Source organism: Schistocerca americana, chromosome 7 (genome assembly GCF_021461395.2).
Source record: "Schistocerca americana isolate TAMUIC-IGC-003095 chromosome 7, iqSchAmer2.1, whole genome shotgun sequence".
Taxonomy (NCBI): domain Eukaryota; kingdom Metazoa; phylum Arthropoda; class Insecta; order Orthoptera; family Acrididae; genus Schistocerca; species Schistocerca americana.
The window spans coordinates 291,121,603-291,141,571 of NC_060125.1; the positions used below are offsets into that span (position 1 = coordinate 291,121,603).

General features: G+C 41.8%; 1 protein-coding gene across 2 annotated transcripts in view; it reads right to left on the reverse strand.

Moving 5' to 3' along the window:
• Positions 1-19,969, reverse strand: part of LOC124622037 (myrosinase 1-like) — a 183,233-nt gene that overhangs the window by 23,536 nt on the left and 139,728 nt on the right. For both annotated transcript variants that reach the window (XM_047147595.1, XM_047147596.1), the window contains exons 11-12: positions 17,434-17,540; positions 7,298-7,449 (exon numbers count right to left, since the gene is read on the reverse strand). In XM_047147595.1, the coding sequence (XP_047003551.1) occupies positions 7,298-7,449; positions 17,434-17,540 (259 nt within the window). The remainder of the gene's footprint in view (positions 1-7,297; positions 7,450-17,433; positions 17,541-19,969) is intronic.

Below are 19,969 nucleotides of genomic sequence, written 5' to 3' on the forward strand. Positions count from 1 at the left end.
ACCCTCATTTATCCATGCATCTGTCCTGCACTGAAAATATCTGAAGAACTGTACAAATGTCGACGGTATGTGTAGTATGTCTCGCTTGCCCGCCCGGTTGGCCGTGCAGTCTAACGCACGTCTTTCCGGGCGGGAAGGAGCGCCTGGTCCCCGGCACGAATCCGCCCGGCGGATTTGTGTCGAGGTCCGTTGAACCGGCCAGTCTGTGGATGGTTTTTAGGGGGTTTTCCATCTGCCTCGGCGAATGCGGGCTGGTTCACCTTATTCCGCCTCAGTTCCACTATGTCGGCGATTGCTGCGCAAACAAGTTCTCCACGTAGACGTACACCACCATTACTCTACTACGGAAACATAGGGGTCACACTCGTCTGGTGTGAGGCTTTCCCTGGGGGGGTCCACCGGGAGCCGAACCGCACAATAACCCTGGGTTCGGTATGGGGCGGCGGAGGGGAGAAGACTGCGGTAGTCGTCGTGGGGTTGTGGACCACTGCGGCTGCGGCGGGCACGGAGCCTCTCCATCGTTCTAGGTCCTCGGTTAACATACAATACAATACAATACAATGGTTAGACAGCACTGGTGAAGAGTTATTTAATCGATTTGGTGAAAGAGGAAACCTATGGCGCAAACTGAATAAAGAAGGGACCTGTAGGTGGGATGAGTTCTGAGACACCAAGGAATTGTCAGTTTGGTACTGGAGGGAAGTGTGAGGAATAAAAATTGTAGAGTGAGGGAGACTAAAGCTTGACTACCGCAAGCATGTTCAAATGACTGTAATTTACTGTAGTCACGAAGAGATGATGAACTTCTCCTCTCTTGAAACTGTTGCTGCTCATTTGAATTTCTACCGCTTCTTTTATTACGGAATCCCAGTAGATCGATGAGTGGTAGAGGGCCTCCATTTTCTGTAAGTTTATATTGTTCCCTTCTGTAAGGCCGTGTTCCGCCAACGCTGATAGCCCATGAATTCTGTAGCTGTTTGATATGCCTTCTCGGCTACGATTTGGATTTTCTGCCTTACATAATTTTCGGCGTATTCGTATGGCACATTGTACACATCAGGTACTCTCAAATCACTGGACGCAGCAAATCCTTGTTCCTCTGCGGAGATCGGAAAACTACTGTAATAACATATTTTTCGTAATATGCACCCAAGTTTGCTTGAGGCCCTTAGCAAAATAGAAAAAAAAAATGCTATTGGTTATTCTTCTATGGTTGACTAGATGTCTTTGCAACGAAAAATCGTAACTCTTAAAGGAAGAATTGACGCTGGCTTTAGTCTCCTTTCCCTTTTCGGCCCTCAAGCATGACCCAGTCACGGGCCATACTACCTATTATCAGTTCCTTGCATTTCTACATTCGAGTCCTGCCCTCCAGATGATGTCGCCTCCAATGAAAGCTCGTATTCCACTATGAAGGACGGCAGTTTGCTCCTGGAAGACAGTCATCTCCTGGTGAAGAAGATTGATCTTAATCTTCGAAAGCTCGAGTTTCATTCCGATATGACGCAGTCTGATCAGGGAGAAGATTTTATACAAGTATGCCGCTGCGAAAAACTTCGATGTCAACTGGTACTAGGGTTCCTGAATTTAATGAATGCAGTGGAAAAAGCAATCAGATCACTGTACTGAGGATTGCTGTACGTTTTCGTGATTGCGTGTTACAGTCTTTATTTCACTGCAGTGAAGGTATTTTCACAGAATCAAAGGCAAGAGGGTAACACACCGGAACGAGCCACTGCAGAGAAAGGATCCCTGAGATAAAAATTCTCATATAATGACCCAGAACAACCTCTGAAATTTAGTCTGTGGAGTTCGGATTCAACCTGTATGCGGGAAATACCTTCCAATAGGCATGCGGATCACTATGGGAAAAACAGACCAATTCCTCAGATGTATTCGGATGACGCACTGTTATAGCTGTAGAAGGGAGGGCTCACGTTCCAAAACACAGTGCAGTGGTTCTGTGTTTACATTCACATAAGCACATTCACATAAGTACTTCATGAACCGGAGTACAGAGTATGACGAACCTTGCAGTGTACCAGTATCAGCCACTCACCTTGCTGTCTCAGTTACACATGTAACGAATGAAAAACATCTGTAGGAGTGATTTCATACTCGAGCATATACAAGACCCATTCAATAAAAAATCGGATATTTTTGTTAAGAATCTATTACGTGACTGGTATACAACACTTACTTATTTTTCAGAGTAACTTCTGTGAAGTTCAATTCACTTATGCCACCGCTGGACAATTTTGTCAGTTCCACGTGCAAAGAATTCTTGGGACCTTTGTTAACCAGGTATGCCCTGCTGGCTAGACTTCCTCATCATCAGCGACCCCTGAGCCACTAGAGTTTGTTTCAGAAGGTTACTAATGTGGTAATCTGAAGATGCCAAATCCGGTGAATAGGGGGGAGGGTGGGGGAGGGGGGGGGGGGAGTGGTTGGGTTGGATGGGCAAGCAGATGAACTTCAGATCTCCCTACACACATCCACGTGTCTTTCTTTAATTTTTGATGTAAAATGTTTTGGAACCCACTTCACACACACTTTCTTTAACATCAGTACGTCATGAATAATAAGTGGGCTGATCCGACACTAATATTCATCGTTCCTGCCATATTACTCACTAAGATACGCTTGTTCTCCCGTATCAGCTCACGAGCTCTAGCAGTGTTGTTCTCTATTAATACACAGACAGAGCGTCCCAGGCGTGGAGAACTTCAACACTTATTACAACCCGTTTGAACTTACTTGGAACTGCGCGACCGCTACGGTCGCAGGTTCGAATCCTGCCTCGGGCATGGGTGTGTGTGATGTCCTTGGGTTAGTTAGGTTTAAGTAGTTCTAAGTTCTAGGGGACTGATGACCTCAGATGTTAAGTCCCATAGTGCTCAGAGCCATTTTGAACTTACGTGTCCACTTGCACATTTACATTCGACTCAAACATCCGACTGCCATCCGGCAGTGAATTTCGATTGGTTTCAACCCTTCAGCTAACAGAAATCTAATGACACTCTGCTGCTCTACGTTGGTGCAAAGCTACAGTGCTTCCGCCATCTTGTTTCGCTCATTCGTAGCATGCCGTTCGTGAGGTATGAGTGCCATCGCTATCTGACAGCTCAAGTAGTTCAAGGACACCGCCAAACAACATCAAATAAGCTTAAACTTTGTCAAAGTTTTGTAGTTTTTATTCATGTTTTCCTGTTATTTATTGATTGGATCTTCTACTTCTTTTTATGATTCTTTCGCGAGCTGTACAACATGTGGTAAAAAACTGCTGTAAGGCGCTGTATTCGAGCTAATATCTCTTACTTAGTTCTTATAGTCACGAGATATGCATTGATGTGACACATGTCATGGAATACTTCCTAATAATGTGTCAGACCTCCATTTTCCCGGCGTAGTGCAGCAACTCGCTGCGGCATGGACTCAAGTAGCCGTTGGAAGTGCTCTGCAGAAATACTGCGCCATGCAGCCTCTATAGCCGTCCATAATTGCAAAACGACTATTCAGGTTGGTGTGTATAATGTATGAGAGTGGTGATACATCATATGACTTTGTGAGAAACGTCATCAACATAATTCCGAAGTTTGCAGCAGCTAACAAGTGCGACAATTACCGCACAATCATCTTAACAGCTCATGCATCCAAGTTGCTGGAAAGAATAATATACAGAAGAATGGAAAAGAAATTTGAGGATATGTTAGATGACTATCAGTTTGGCTTTCGCAAAGATAAAGGCACCAGAGAGGCAGTTCTGGTATCGCGGTTATTAATGGGAGCAAGGTTAAGGAAAAATCATGTCGCATTTAGAAGAATTTTCGACCTGGAAAAAGCATTCGACAGTGTCAAATGGAGCAAGAGGTTCGAAATTCTGAAAAAAATAAGGGTAAGCTATAGGGAAAGACGGTTAACATAAAACATATCCAAGAGCCAAGAATGAACAGTAGAGAGTGAAAGACCAAGAACAAAGTTTGTGGATTAAAAACGATATAAGAGAGAGAGGTAGTCTTTTGCCCCTGTTGTTCAGTTTATACATCGAAGAAGTGATGACTGAAATAAAGGAGCGGTTCAAGAGTGGAATTAAATTCAGGGTGAATGGATTCAATGATGAGATTCGCTGATGATATTTCTATCCTACATGAAAGTGAAGAAGAATTAAGAAGAATTACAGGTGCTGCTGAGTGGAATGCATAGTCTAACGAGCACAGAAGAAGGATTGAGAGTAAATCGAAGAAAAATGAAATTAACGAGAAGTAGCAGAAATAAGAGCAGCGAGAAACTTAACATCAGGATTGGTGATCACCAAGTAGATGACGTTACTGAGTTCTGCTATCTAGGCAGCAAAATATCCATGACGGACGAGGCAAGGAGGACAGAGGAAGCAGGCAAGCATTGGTAAAAGGGGCGTTCCCGGCCAAGAGAAGGCTACCAATATCAAACATAAGCCTAAATTTGAGGTAGAACTTTCTGAGAATGACGTTTTTAGCACGGCACTGTATGGTAGTGAAACATGGACTGTGGGAAAACTGGGCTAGAGGAAAATAGAAGCATTTGAGATCTGGTGCTGCAGGAGAATGTAGAAAATTAGATTCACTGCTAAGGTGTGCAACGAGAAGGTTCTCCGCACAATCGACGAGGAAAGGAACATATGGAAAACACTGTCCAGAAGGTGGGGCACGATGCTAGAACATCTGTTAAGACATCACGGAATAAGTTCCGTGGTTCTAGAGGGAGCTTTAGAGGGTAAAAACTGTAGAGAAAGACAGAGACTGGCACACATCCAGCGAATAATTGAGGAACTACGTTGCAAGTGCTAGTTTGAAATGAAGAGGTTGTTACAGGAGAGGAATCCAGGGCTGGCCGCATCAAACTAGCGGATGGCCAAATCATTCGTTCGAAGGCCCGCGAATTGCCCAGAATGTTCTTCAACACTGACCCGAAGAACTGTGTCCCAGTGACACGCCGCATTACAATCAATAAAAAATTCCATCGTTGTTTGGGAACGTGAAGTCCGTGAATGGCTCAAAAGTGTCTCCAATTAGCCGAACGTAACCATTTCCAGTCAATGATCGGTTCAGTTGGACCAGATGGTCCAGGCCGTTCCATGTAAATACAGACAACACCATTATGGAACCGCCACCAGCTTGCACAGTGCCTTGCAGACATCTTGCGTCCACGGCTTCGTGGGGTCTGCACCACACTCGAACCGTACCATCAGTTCTTATCAACTGATAATGGTACTCATCTGACCAGGCCAGGTTTCTAGCCATCTAGGGTCCAACCGATATGGTGACGAGCCCAGGAGTGGCGCTGCCATAGCCCAGTAATGACAAAGTTTGCTGCACTGATCTATCGGCAACGCTCGTCGTATGTCCCACATTGATTTCTGCGGATCTTTCATGCAGTGTTGCTTGTCTGTTAGCACCGACAACTCTACGCAGACGCTGCTGCTCTCGATCATTAAGTGAAGGCCATCGATTACTGTATTGCCTGAAGTGAGAGATAATGCCTGAAATTTGGTATTATCGCCACACTCTTGACACTGTGGATAGTGAAATACTGAATTCGCTAACAGTTTCCGAAGTGGAATGTCCCATGCGTCTAGCTCTAACTGGCATTGAGCGTTCAGAGTCTGTTAATTCACGTCGTGCGGCCGTAATCACGTCGGAAACCTTTTAGCATGAATCAGCTGAGAACAAATGACAGCTCCGCCAAAGCACTGCCCTTTTATACCTTGTGTACGAGATACTATCGCCATCTGTATATCTGCAAATCGCTATCCCATTACGAAAAGACTTTTTGTGACGCTATCATGATAAGTTGTAATTTCTATCAGTGCAGTGTATGCTAAATAGTGTTTCTTCGTTAGTTTATTCAACACAACAGATAGACATCAGAGGTAAATTAATCAACCTCATCAAACTCCCGAACATGATCTAAAACAGTCTGAAAATGTTTTTCTTCGTGCCTCTAGATAGTATGTTGGTGATCGTGTCTTCGCATGTTATATTCTGTGCAGTTCAGCACAACGAAGAGACGAGGAGGGGTCCCGCGAATTGCCGGTGACTGTAGCTTAATCTCTGTAACTGAAGCAGCTAGGACTCTGAAATTTTGACAGCTGTTTTCAGCATGCATGGTTAGTTCGCTGAACTATATTAAATGTTCTTTGTTATTGGTATAGTCTGTATCAATTTTTGCTCTTAAGCCATTTTAAAGTACAGAAATTTCATATGACTGTCTCTGATTCAGAGAATATGCCACTTCTTCTTATGATTCCAGTTGTTGACTCATTTTAACTACTGTATAGCATATTTAAAAAGTTTTGTATAATTTAGTGGTTTAACATTGAAAATGTCAAGTGCTAGGAAATGTGATTAAAGAAGTTATTATAAACATTGAGAAATTAATTTCGTAATCAAGTATATCTTGCAGAGTAATCAGGGTCATTTGGATTTTTCGTCCTCTCTTAGAGGCTTTCTTTTTCCTGCTGCACTTGTATTCTTGGTATTAAATACTGAACTTTGCATATTCGCACTTCATCCAGAAGTTAACTACCGTTGCTGATACTAACACAAGGAACAATACCAAGCTTTACCAGAGACTGTAAGCTATCCAAACGACCATCTTTAAATAAAATAATGACCCTAATTTCGAAGGTTTTCTTCCACCAAATAAATTCTTACAGACATGAATCGATACGATGTTATTGAACTTCTTATTTTGATTGTGATACAACCATGAAATTTTCTGACAAGATCAAAAAGGCCTCAAGTCTCTAACATCCCAAGTCTGTGCATATGGGTTTAATTTCTTCCATAACAGGCACTGGAATAGAATTTTTGTGGTGATAAGGAACTCCAGTAGCATGACCTTCTCCGTATTTGCATCATGACTGAGGACAGTCTGGACAAGCAAAATGAAGAGCATTATCATCAGTCGATAATCGGTGTAGTCAGTTATGTACATTATTTCTTATCTCATGTTACAGTACAGCTATAGTTCATTTATGATTTTATCTGATAAGCGAACTGGCTCTTGAAAAGATCTGCTATGCGGATGTTGTGATACATTTTTATCACTGTATGTTCAATTACTGGCAAAACCCTTAATCTCTAAAAAAATCGACCTTTTGCTCCCCTCTCTATTTATCTTATTGTTGACGGAATACTGAACCCTAATATTTGACTGTAACATAAGGACTGATAACAGTAAAGCGTATTATGGAGGAGAACAGAGGATAGCTTCTCTGTCGAATTTGTAAAATATATAGATGCAAATTTGGACTTACAAATTGAGTTCAAGTCAGATGTGTCAGCACTGAAGTATTCCAGTGGCACCGTCTGCGATTGATAAATCTTCTTCACAAAGCTCGCAGAAGCCTTAGGTGTCCTTGTGCGCTGTGGATCACTCATGTTGACTTGGTACAAGCCGTACTTGTCCCTGCAAAGAAAAGCAACGTGGCCTCATTAGTTGCTGGAAGTGTCTGTGCTTGGACAATCTCTGATTCCTTCACCTACCGACAGGAATGAAATGTACGGTAGTTCCAGCCAAGTGTTTGTTGAGACCGAATTTATGTCACGAGATATGACTTCGTAGCAGTTACACGTTCGTGTTGGGAAAACCTACACTTGTCAGTGGAAATTAATAAGCCGGCTTCAACTCTGTTGTGGACACTTTCAGTGAGGTGTCTGAATGTCTGTGGAGGAACAGCGCCCCATTCTTCCCCAGGAGCCGAAACCAGAGATGCACTGATGTTGGACTCTGGAATCTGAAGCAAGTCGACGTTCTGACTCATTCGACTGGAGTCATTTCGGGACTCTGGGCAGGACATTCACTTCAGGAATTTTACTGCCTACATTTGCCTCACATGTGCTGCATTATGACAGGATGTTGATACAATCAACCATCGGCTACGAACAGTTTCCTCTAATGCACGCAGTACATAATCGTCTAAACTGTGTTCATATTCTTCTGCACTTGGTGTTTTCTTAACCGCAATAAGGGGACCGCACTGTAATCACTTAAAACACTATCATACTGTAGCATCACCTCCTCCGAAGTTCACTGTTGGAACTACACATGAAAGCAAGTATCGTTCTCTCAGTGTTCGCCACATTCAAACTCTTCCATCGGATTGCCACATGAGAAAATGTGATTCATCACCCCAAATTACTCGTTTCCACTGTCCTTGGCGATGTCAGTCTTTACACTTCACTTAACACTGACAGCAGAGATATGTTTTTATGAAGAGTTGGTCGGTCATTGTACACCATTATTTTTAGCTTCCGGTGCAATGTTACTCTGCCATCTGCATTGCTGGTAGCACTTTAGAACTCGCAAGTGATTCCTTGTGCTGTCTTCATGTGATTTTTTTTTCAACCACTCTCTGCAAAACTAGGTGGTACGTGGCCTTCAGTATATGAAGTCTGCCTAGCTGTGGTTTAGCTGTTGTCGTTCCTCCATGTTTCCACCCCATAATTATATCACCATCAGTCAACATGGGGAGGTTTAGAAGTTTTGAAATGTCCCTGACATCTAGAGTCTAGTCGATGTTTGAAGTCAATGTGTTCTCCTGACTGGTTCCATCTGTTGTTACTGCTTCTCTACTTGGATGTGGTCTGAAGCCCCGTTTCATGAATATTTAGTGCAATTGAGCTTTGACATGCTGACAGCGACTAGCTCTGTTGTTTGCATTTTTCATTGCCACATCAGCACTGAGCCTCTGGTGAAAGGCGATTACGTCTGTGTTAAGTTTTTTTTCTGTTAGTCAGTTGTACTTCGCACCTCTTCCCTGTGTGCGTGTGTGTGTAAACTGAAGGAAACAATTGACTTAAAAATCCTCTCGAGTGTCGTCAGAGGATTTTGTAGAGTTTTTGTAGAGTCATAGCTTTGCAGTGCCAGCCTAGCATTAGAGACATTGGTGAGTTACAGGGGGTGGAAGCTCCGTTAAGCGAGATATCCAGGCCTAGTTGGCATCGGATCTTTACCTACTACCGACTCTCAAGTGTCACGTACAGCCGGACAAGGAAGACACGACACAGTTTATGGTGGGTCTTGGTAGGTGATGAACGAACTTCTGCGAGCACTACTCTACCATCATGGACAAAGCATTCGGCTAGAACAGTTCGGTTTGAGTTTTAATTTAATTTGGTACAGCTCTTTAGAGAAATTATACAAAGATTTTGCGAATACTGTTTATTATAATTTTTTGGGATAAATTCACACGTTTTATGCAGATTCGTTAGTAATGCTTTTTCTTGAGAGGAAGATAATTAAACTTGTAATTCCGTGGTGTCTGTTACTTGTAATGCGTTTGCATGTCCTCATTATCCGCGTAATGGTATATGTTGGACTTTTCTTATTTTAAATGAAGGTTCCTCTTGAATGTTGGACTGTGTTGCGACCACCAGACAACCACATGGTTCTCAGTCAAAGATTATCAATCCGTGGCTGTGTTGAAACGTTAGATCTCATTTTTCTGACTTTAATGAATACCCACGGAAGTGTAATTCTGAATTATTTCAGAGTTCCTGGTCACACGCCAGCCACATGTTCTGATTACAAATACTACCATAACACAACACGTGTAGTCCCTTGTACTTACTCTAGAGGATATTAGATGTTCACGAATATCTGTGGAAAGTTTTTACCGGTTAATGAAAAAAATGGCTCTGAGCACTATGGGACTTAACTTCTAAGGTCATCAGTCCCCGAGAACTTAGAACTACTTAAACCTAACTAACCTAAGGACATCACACACATCCATGCCCGAGGCAGGATTCGAACCTGCGACCGAAGCGGTCGCGCAGTTCCAGACTGTAGCGCCTTTAACCGCTTGGCCACCCCGGCCGGCACCGGTTAATGATGTTTACATTTTTTACCCTTATACTTGTTGGCCATGGACTCCACTAATCCACCAAAACGTATCCCTCTGGTACTTTACAGCACACTCTAGGTTTTGGGGAGTTTAAAGCCAACGATGTAATGTACGGCACGGAAGACTGATTATTATACCTTCTGATTTCAATAAATTTAATGAGTCTTGTTCTAATGGGATACGTTATCACGGGATATGTTACATTGGTTTCATAAATATTAGCGTGGAGTTATGTCCTGTAAGGGTTTCACTTCTGATATTAACGAATTAACTAATTTCGTGATCAGTAACTTTACAGATGACTAATCATAGTCCTATGGTTCATAACAACCTTCTCATATAGTCAGTCTAAGTGCCCCAAGAATTATGAATTGAGCATAATTTTGAGTATAGTCGGTACGACAATTATTATTTATTATTATTTGATTTACTGCTCATTTAGAGACCTGTTGTCTTACTTTTTATAATAGGTCGTTCATTTTACAGTTTTCCATGTAGATTACAAACATATTCCATATTACAAACAACAATTATTGTTTTCAGAAATTACAATGGAAATAATAAATTACAAATACATTAGAAATTAAAAGAAAAGAACATAAAAATTTTAAGATGATAGGAAAGACTTGGATAGTAAGAGAGAGAAAGAGAGAGAGACAGAAAGAGAGAGAGAGAGAGAGAGAGAGAGAGAGAGAGAGAAATGTTACCCTTTCTGAGCCAGCCTGATCTGAAGGTCTCGGGACTACTTTGAGCTTTGCCGTCCCGGTTCGCAACAGTTTAATTTACGGATTAATATTTCTAAACACTATTTGCAAAGCCACGATGACTATACGTACATTATGGAAGGCGCAGTGGTGTGTGAATTTTAAGTGTGTTAAGACGCGAGCGGCCTAAGGCGCTGCAGTCATGGACTGTGCAGCTGGTCCCGGCAGAGGTTCGAGTCCCCCCTCGGGCATGGGTGTGTGTGTTTGTCCTTAGGATAATTTATGTTAAGTAGTGTGTAAGCTTAGGGACTGATGACCTTAGCAGTTAAGTCCCATAGGATTTCACACAAATTTGAACGTTTTTTTTGTGTTAAGACGGCAAACACAAACGAAAATATAAGCGATTAAGAAAAGTTGAGCGCAACATGCACAAGTCTTGAATTTTAGCTGTTATGTTGCTTACACACTAAGTGTTCAGTTACAGATGTTACATCCAAACAGTGGTATAATGATCACGGGATGGATATGCCTTATACTTAAGCGAGAACAGGTTTATAGGGTTGATTGCATTACACTGTTTAAAATGGTTCAAATGGCTCTAAGCACTATGGGACTCAACATCTGAGGTCATCAGTCCCCTAGACTTAGTAACTATTTAAACCTAACTAACCTAAGGACATCACACACATCCATGCCCGAGGCAGGATTCGAACCTGCGACCGTAGCAGCCGCGTACACTGTTTATTCTGATACAGTTTAGTAAATGTTACGGTTGTCTGTGGTACGTGTTGGTGAAAGTGTTTGCTGTTTAAGTGAGTGTGTGTTTTGGTGCTGATGTATGTGTTGGTGCACGAAATGGAACTGCTGTCTTAAATGCTTCGTGTGTGTTGCAGTGTTCTATTATACGGCCGGTTCTGTCTGTATTCGACATGCAATGTCCTTGAGACATCATCAGCGATTTTATTTACTATTTCCCATTCGTCTTGCTTTTATCATGTCATTGTTGTACCGCGTTGGTATCTGGTGTGCTGCTCTGTATCGGCGACAGTGAAAAAAGTATGTGTTCTGGGAATCCATGTTCCCCACATGTACAAGCTGAGCCTTGGGCAAGTTAAATTAATGGGATCATAGAGTAATGCATCGCTCGTGACACTATTTCCCCCATCTTCTTTATGCCCATCGAGTAATTCCTGGGCCCGCATCTCGTGGTCGTGCGGTAGCGTTCTCGCTTCCCACGCACGGGTTCCCGGGTTCGATTCCCGGCGGGGTCAGGGATTTTCTCTGCCTCGTGATGGCTGGGTGTTGTGTCCTGTCCTTAGGTTAGTTAGGTTTAAGTAGTTCTAAGTTCTAGCGGACTTATGACCACAGCAGTTGAGTCCCATAGTGCTCAGAGCCATTTGAACCATTTAGTAATTCCTGTTGTCATTATCCCTTGCCCATCAGAGTTAGATTAGTTATTTATTATTTTATTGGGCTAATTATGTGGTGTATTACGTAATCCGTCTGACTCATACTGGCATAAAGGGAGGTGAAATTGAGGGACGCGAACAATACCTGACTAATGGAGACGGTCACAGAAAGTGAAAACAAATTGAAAGAGCACAGGATCAGATTTCATAGTGACAACACGATACTTCCCGTCTCCTTTTATACTAGCCTCTCGCGACATCTAGTGGTCAATTCCTCGTTACAAAGGGTGTGCGAATACTTTTGACCAGGCAGTTGACTTCATGTAAGCCTCTAAGCAGACTCTCTTGCTTTCGCTTACGGAACATGGTGGGCAACCGATGGTTTCAATCGGGCCTACGAAAGAAATTCCTCGGAGAGAGAGAGATGGAGACGGAGTGAGCGTAAAATGCAAGTACTATCAAAAATGAATGTTTTGTGGCATAATTTGTGGAGTAGCGTGTCGGGAAAGCTGTGCCATTCATATCGGTGTATTATCCCATAACCATTATTCACGGACGCTATAGTTTTGACTTGTGCACTAGGAGCGCTGCTGTTGATCACGTGACGAGCCGGCTCGCGGTGTTTCGATGCATGTGAATCAGACCCGGGGATCACCAAAGGGTGCCTGTTGTCCCTGTTCAGCTGGCCTGGTTCCGTAATGGAATGTGGGTGACGCCAGGTAACAGAATCGTAGAGAAACCAGAATGCCTTATGCTAACTTAATTCGGAGCGTAATGTCGTCTCATAATTACATTTTTCTGTCGAAATACTAACTCTCATGCCCATCTGTTACAAATTGGTCGTGGATTACGCTCTGCGACCTCGGCTTAAGTTGGTTGTACTGGACCATTAGTTAGTGTGGTAGACAGTTTATTGTTTCTTATTCTAGGCAGAAAATACTTAGAAAAGGTTTATGAAATCTCGTTAGTTATTATGAATCGACACATTTCAGAAATTCGCTCACACATTAAAGGAAACATACCGCCATTAAGCAAAAAAGGAATTCTTCATCTCAGCTATGGAAATACGAATGGCTCATAGTAACAAAAGTTTCAAAAATAGATTCAAAATATTTCAAATGAGTGATCCATATTTTGAAAATTAGCTCAATAACTCAGTAAATACTTCAAGTTAATGATTTCTTTCTGTCTGTGGACCGAGACAGACGCTGTTAATGAGCCCTGTATTCATTACAGCTGAAAAGTTTAGTAAATTGTGCACCCTAGGGTACTTAATGATAAAGATCCAGCCACGATTACAAATACAGGCGATTATTTACTGTAATATTTCTCGTGTGGACTAGTTTCGGCTCTTTCTAGCAGAACTGCGTGATGGACAAGCAAACTGGAGTATAGTTATTAATCACAAGCTAAATACGAAAAAGTTGTAGGAACGCAATTATACTGATTTTAGGGATAAATTGTTACAAAGACCGTATACTATTACATAGAAAATTTCATGTTACATGCAACATTGGGTCTTAATATTGCTATTGTTTTGTTGTTGTTGCGGTGGTGGCGGTGGTAGTAGTAGGAGTAGTAGTAGTAGTAGTAGTAGCAGCAGCAGTAGCAGTAGAAGCAGTAATAGTCGTAGTTTTATTAATCCGTAAATCATCTTTAGAAGAACACTGAACATGTCTTGGTATTACAATTTAAGGACAAAAAATGACGCCAATCATGTATATACATACATACATGCATTTACAGACTTAATAGGCCCCTTTTGGCAAAGATGGAACCTGTAGGAGGCCGTAGCCATGCAGTAGGAACCGCCCGGTTCAAAAATATTTCAAATGGCTCTAAGCACTACGAGACTTAACATCTGAAGTCATCAGTCCCCTAGACTGAGAATTACTAAACCTAACTAACCTAAGGACATCACACACATCCATCCACGAGGCAGGATACGAACCTGCGGACGTAGCACCAGCGCGGTTCCGGACTGAAGTGCCTAGAACCGCTCGGCCACAGCGGCCGGCAGAATCGCCCGGCCTTTGCCTGAAGTAGCTGAGGGAAACTACGAAAAACCTAAATCAGGATGTCTGGGTGAAGACTGGAGGTTTCAGCCACTCTGTTTTAAACAGCGCTACTTCATGCGGTTTACCCCTAGTGTACAGTACTGCTTTGCAAGGAAATTAAATGTAAAATGTAATGTACGAGGGCTCAATGAAAAGTAATGCCTCTATCTCTGTTAATTGGGTTTGGATGCGAATATTTTAATAAATCAAACTCAGAAATAATCCTTAGAATGTGATCTTTGATTATCAATATTCACATTTCCACATAATCACAAGCGAATTGGATACATTTCTGCCAACGATGAACAAGTTTTCTGAAGCCGTAACGGAAGAAGTCGACACTGTTTCCGCAACCACAGTTTCACAGTTCTCTCAGCGTCTTCATCAGAAGCATAATGATGTCCCCACAAATCGTCTTTCATTAAGGGGGAACAGATGGAAGTCAGATGGTGCTAAATCTGGACTGTATGGAGGATGCCGTATGGTGGTGAGATTGAGTCTCTGAAGTTTTGCTGTGGTGCCATGTGAAGTGTGTGGTTTGGCATTTTCATGCTGCAGGAACATTTCCCTTTTACTTTCGGACCCTTGTTAGCCGTCGATTCAGAGTTCGCAGCGTTATGATGTAACACTTTGAATTTATGGTTGTTCCACGCTCGAGGAATTCAACATGGATAACCATCTGCGTCCCAGAACACGGAGGCCATGATTTTTCAAGCTCAAGGCTGTGTGTTGAATTTCTTTTTCTGGGGCGAGTCTTTGTGTCGATATTCCATAGACTGACATTTCGTCTCCCGTCACAATTGAATGGAGAAAGGCGTCACCTTCATTCTAAGGCAGATAAACTATGACAGATACAGGAATTATTGACCACAAGGTTGTTGAAACTAGTCTGAATACCCAAACATCCAACTCCATCAAAAGTAAACTCAAAATACATCTATTTAAAAAAGCATATAAAAATTTGCTTGATATCTTCCTAAGAGACAGTCTCCACCCTTCCAATTTCTGTAAGCGTATACCAGACGTGATTTAAATTAAAAAAAAATAATATCGAAGGCAAAAAAAAAAATGGTTCAAATGGCTCTGAGCACTATGGGACTTAACAGCTACGGTCCCTAGAACTTAGAACTACTTAAACCTAACTAACCTAAGGACATCACACAACACCCAGTCATCACGAGGCAGAGAAAATCCCTGACCCCGCCGGGAATCGAACCCGGAAACCCGGGCGTGGGAAGCGAGAACGCTACCGCACGACCACGAGCTGCGGACTATCGAAGGCAACTGAGAGATATATACTAAATAAATTAATAAATAATAAATTAACAAATAAAATAAATTAAGACACTGATCCCTCGTGGTACACAAAACATGTCAGAACACTATTGCAGAAGCAACGAAAAATGCATGCCAGTTTAAAAGAACGCAGCATATTCAAGATTGGCGAAGAACGACAAACTCGAAACTTAGTGCAAACTTCAATGCGAGATGTTTTAATAGTTTCAACAACGAAAATCTGTCTCGAAATCTGGCAGAGAACCCAAAGAGATTCTGGTCTTATTTAAAGTACACCAGTGGCAAGATGCCGTCAATATCTTCACTGCGCGATAACAATGGTGATGACAGTGCTACTAAAGCGGAGTTACTAAACATGGACTGCGAACACGGGCAAGTCGATGTAGCGAAGCAGCTTAAACTACTTATGAAAGGCAAGGGTTCCTTTCTGAGTATGATGATATAATAGCTCCGTACTTAGCAATCAAATACGGCCGCTCGCTTGTAGAAAGATCCGTACGCAAAGACTGGAAAGTTGCATATGTCATACCAGTACCCAAGAAAGAAAATAGGAGTAATCCGCTGACTTTGCAGCCCGTATCACTAAAGTGTATTTGTAGTAGGATTTTGGAACATGTACTGTGCTCGAACATTATGTATGACTTAGAAGAAAACGATTTATGGACAATTAACCAACATGAATTCAGAAAACATCGTTCTTGCGAAGCTCAACTGGCTCTTTATTCCCACGAAGTAATGAGTACTATTGACAAGGGATTTCAAATTGATTCCATATTTTTAGATTACCAGAAAGCTTTTGATACCGTTCCTCACAAGTGACTTATAATTAAACTGTTTGCTTATGGAGTATCATCTCAGTTTTGTGACTAAATTCGTGATTACCCGTCAGAAAGGTCATAGTTCGTAATAACTGACAGAAATTCGTCGAGTGAAACAAAAGTATGACCCGGCGTTCCCCAGGGAGTGTTATAGTCACTCTGTTGTTCCTGATCTACATCAACGATTTAGGAGACAATTTGAGCAGTCCTCCTCGATTCTTTGCCGATGACCCTGTGATTCAGCGTCATTTACAATCAACAGATCATGAAAACGACTCGCAAAACGATTTAGACAAGATATCTCTATGGTACAAAAAGTGGCACTGGACTCTAAATCAAGAAAAGTGTGAAGTCATCCACATGAACACTGAAAAGAATCCACTACATTTCAGTTACACGATAAATCACATCAATCTAAAGGGCGCAAACTAAATTAAATACTTAAGGATTACAGTTACGAATAACTTAAATTGTAATGATCGCATAGATAACGTTGTGGGGGGAGCAAGTCAGTGAATGCTATTTATTGTCAGAACACTTAGAAAACGTAACAGGGCTACTAAAGAGACTCGTTAAATTACGCTTGTCCGCCCTCTTCTGGAATACTGCTGTGCGGCGTGGGATCTGTATGAGATAGGATTGACGGAGGACATCGAAAAAGTTAAAAGAAGGGCAGCTCGTTTCGTACTATCGCAAAATAGGGGAGAGAGTACCACGGATTTGATACACGAACTGGGGTGGCAGTCATAAAAAAGAAGGCGATTTTCTCTACAGCAGAACCTTCTCATGAAATTTCCGTCACCAGTTTTCTCCTCAGAGTGTGAAAATATTTTGTTGGCGCTCACCAACATAGGGAGAAATGATCATCATAATAAAAGAAATCAGAGGGCTTACCGAAAGGTTGAAGTGTTCGTTTTTCCCGCTCGCTGTTCGAGAGCGGAATGGTCAAGAAGTAGCTTAAAGGTGGTTCGATGAAACCTCTGCCAGGCGCTTAATATTGAATTGCGGAGTAATCATGTAGATGTGGACGTAGATGCAGATTGTTTTAAGACTTGCATGGAAAACCATGTGTGCAAATACAGTTTTCGATCACTCTGAGCAATTATTATGATTACGAAAATGGTGCATGTCGTTTGTAAATAGATATTAAATTCGTCATGTAACTAATTCATTAAAATGTGAACCATCACAATGCAACAACATTACCAAGGACAATAGTGTACTTTCCAAACAGTTTCCGTATGTATCTGTGCATGAACTTACGTGTATCCGGCCGACCATTCGAAATTGTCTATGATGGACCAGATGAGGTAGGATTTAACGTCCACTCCGTCTTCGTGAATCGCCCGCAGAACCTCCGCCATGTAGCACTGCGGCAGAAAACGGTTTCAGTGAAACTGAACTCACAATTTACAAAACGTAGTTTCTAAGTGTCTTATGCGACGAGGCAGAGATAGTGACACAGCAAGCGGCTGTTGTGTTTTTCTGCTTAGCTTAGTCAAAACGTGACGACCCGCAGAACGTAACGTATTAATCGCAGTTGTGATATACTTCTACTGAACTCGTCGCTCTTTTCACAAATCCGAAAACGATTATGATCAATGGATCTATTCCAGAAGATACCCTTCAGATGAAAACACCTCTGTGAAGTGTAAGCTACACACTTTACAACGTCTAAGAAACAACTGCCAATAGCTACGGAACAACCGACAATTGTTACGGAACACACGACCATTGATAGTAAAAGGAAATATAGAGAGGGCGGGCTGTTAGCTGCAGCGAAGCCTGTTCACGAACGCTCTGTGTGCATTCTACAGAAGCTGCAGTGTGGTAGTAAGGGTTGTGTTTTTTACAGAACATTGTAATTTTGGTAATATTTTAGATATCGCGCGGAAGAATAAGGTTCAATAGTATCTGAGTAATAACGGGCAATATCTCTGCCAAACAGATTGTGCTGCGAGAGCCTGTTAGTAGAACTTTTACTCGTGAGTGGAGTGCAGTCCTGGAGAGAGAAGAGCAGTCGAGTTGTATCTTATGATGGAGTAAGATGTATTTTGGCCGTGCTATGTGTTGGGAACAATTTTCTTACATTATTTTTCATTTATGGAGAGATATTTTGTAAATTCATTCAGAAGACTTCAAAAGGTCCTGTAACAGCGCATTTGTCTAAACATCCAAGCGTAGTACTTAATTTGGTCAGGGATTCAGAACTGGAGATTTTATGATAACGTAACAATGTGTGATTTACTGGTGTTTCTTCAAAGGTGGATAGCATATTTGTTTGTAAGGAAGTAAAGAGAATTTGTTCGCGTTTTTCCACTATTAAAGTAATGTAAAGTTTTAATATTTCAAATGTTAAAATATCTTTTCTTAGTCGCGTAAAGTTTTGTTAATACAGTTACTTTATTGTTTTTCTATCAATCAGCCTTTGTCTCTTTATTCCAAGTTTCACGTATATTATTTTGCGATCCCGGGTTTCTCAGTAACAGAACTTTACTTGACAATGATTATTGCTAACGGGACAGTTTTATTAAGTTCAACAGAACAAACTGCACTCTCGCTACGAGCGTTACAGTACACAGTTTAATATTGCAGTTTTGATTATCTTATGCACTGCGACCACTTTTGAAGAATTGCGAGATTGCGTACGTACTTAAGTATGAGCTTAACTGTTTCTCTACTCACGCGTCCAGCTTCACATTACCACACAAACAAAATACCAGTAAACATAACTATACATCAGAATACAATAAAAACTAATTATCCACTTTCATTGTGTTCAACGAAGATTGTTGTAGAAATCATTAGTGCGGCATTCCGTGTCGTACTACACGTCTGCAAGACATCACTTGAGTGCTTACGATCGTCAACGAGCCGTTGCAGCGATCGACACCGGTCAAAGTATCACTACCGTGGCCACTTAATTAGTGTGTCCAAAAGTGACATTTTGTGATTAAAAAAAGGACGCTGAATGTGGCAATGTTATGCGAAATCATGCTGTCGATCGTAGACTACGGACCACCACACAGCAAGAGGGTTGTTACGTAGGCCTAGTGGCGAAAAGGAACAGACATCTCCATCCTAAGCAGATAACTGCAGATCTTGCTACCGCTACCGGTACTTCTCTCTGCTAGGAGCATTAAGGGGGGATGTTGATGAAATTGACCAAAAATGTCAGTTTTCGATTTATTTTTTGTTTGCTAGTACAACTCATGGACAATACGTTCCCAACGCTTCAGTGTTGAAATCGCGTCCCAAGTGCCTGAAAATTAATTAAAAGTGAGATGCGGCCTCCCTGCCACTACTACCTTTTGAAGCAGCACTTCAATACCAGCTCAGTGAACAACGATTCTGTGTATTACTTTCAACGAAACGTGTGCGGACTCATCTAGAAGGCCGTGATACACACGCTCTGGTTTTATAGACCATCTTTGGCCGATCCTGCACTTCTCAAAAAGTGTGTTCATGTCAAAACCCAAAATCCAATTGAGTCTCTAAATTCACTCATATGGAAACGATGACCTAAAAACACATTTCCATCTGCTACAGTTGTCAGAATTGCAACTTATGATGCAGTTATTGTATTTTATGATGGGAACGTCGGGAGGATGAAAGTATTACAAAGAATGAGCTTCAAGATAGGAGATTTTACTCAAGACATCCTGAGAAAAATAGATTTACAGCGCGTCTCTGCAGCTGAAAAGTCAGTTGAAGACCTGGTAAATGAAAGAAGACAGACAACAAGAAGCACCAAGAGAAGCCTTCTGAAGAAGTGACATGAGGAGAACGGTAGTCGAGA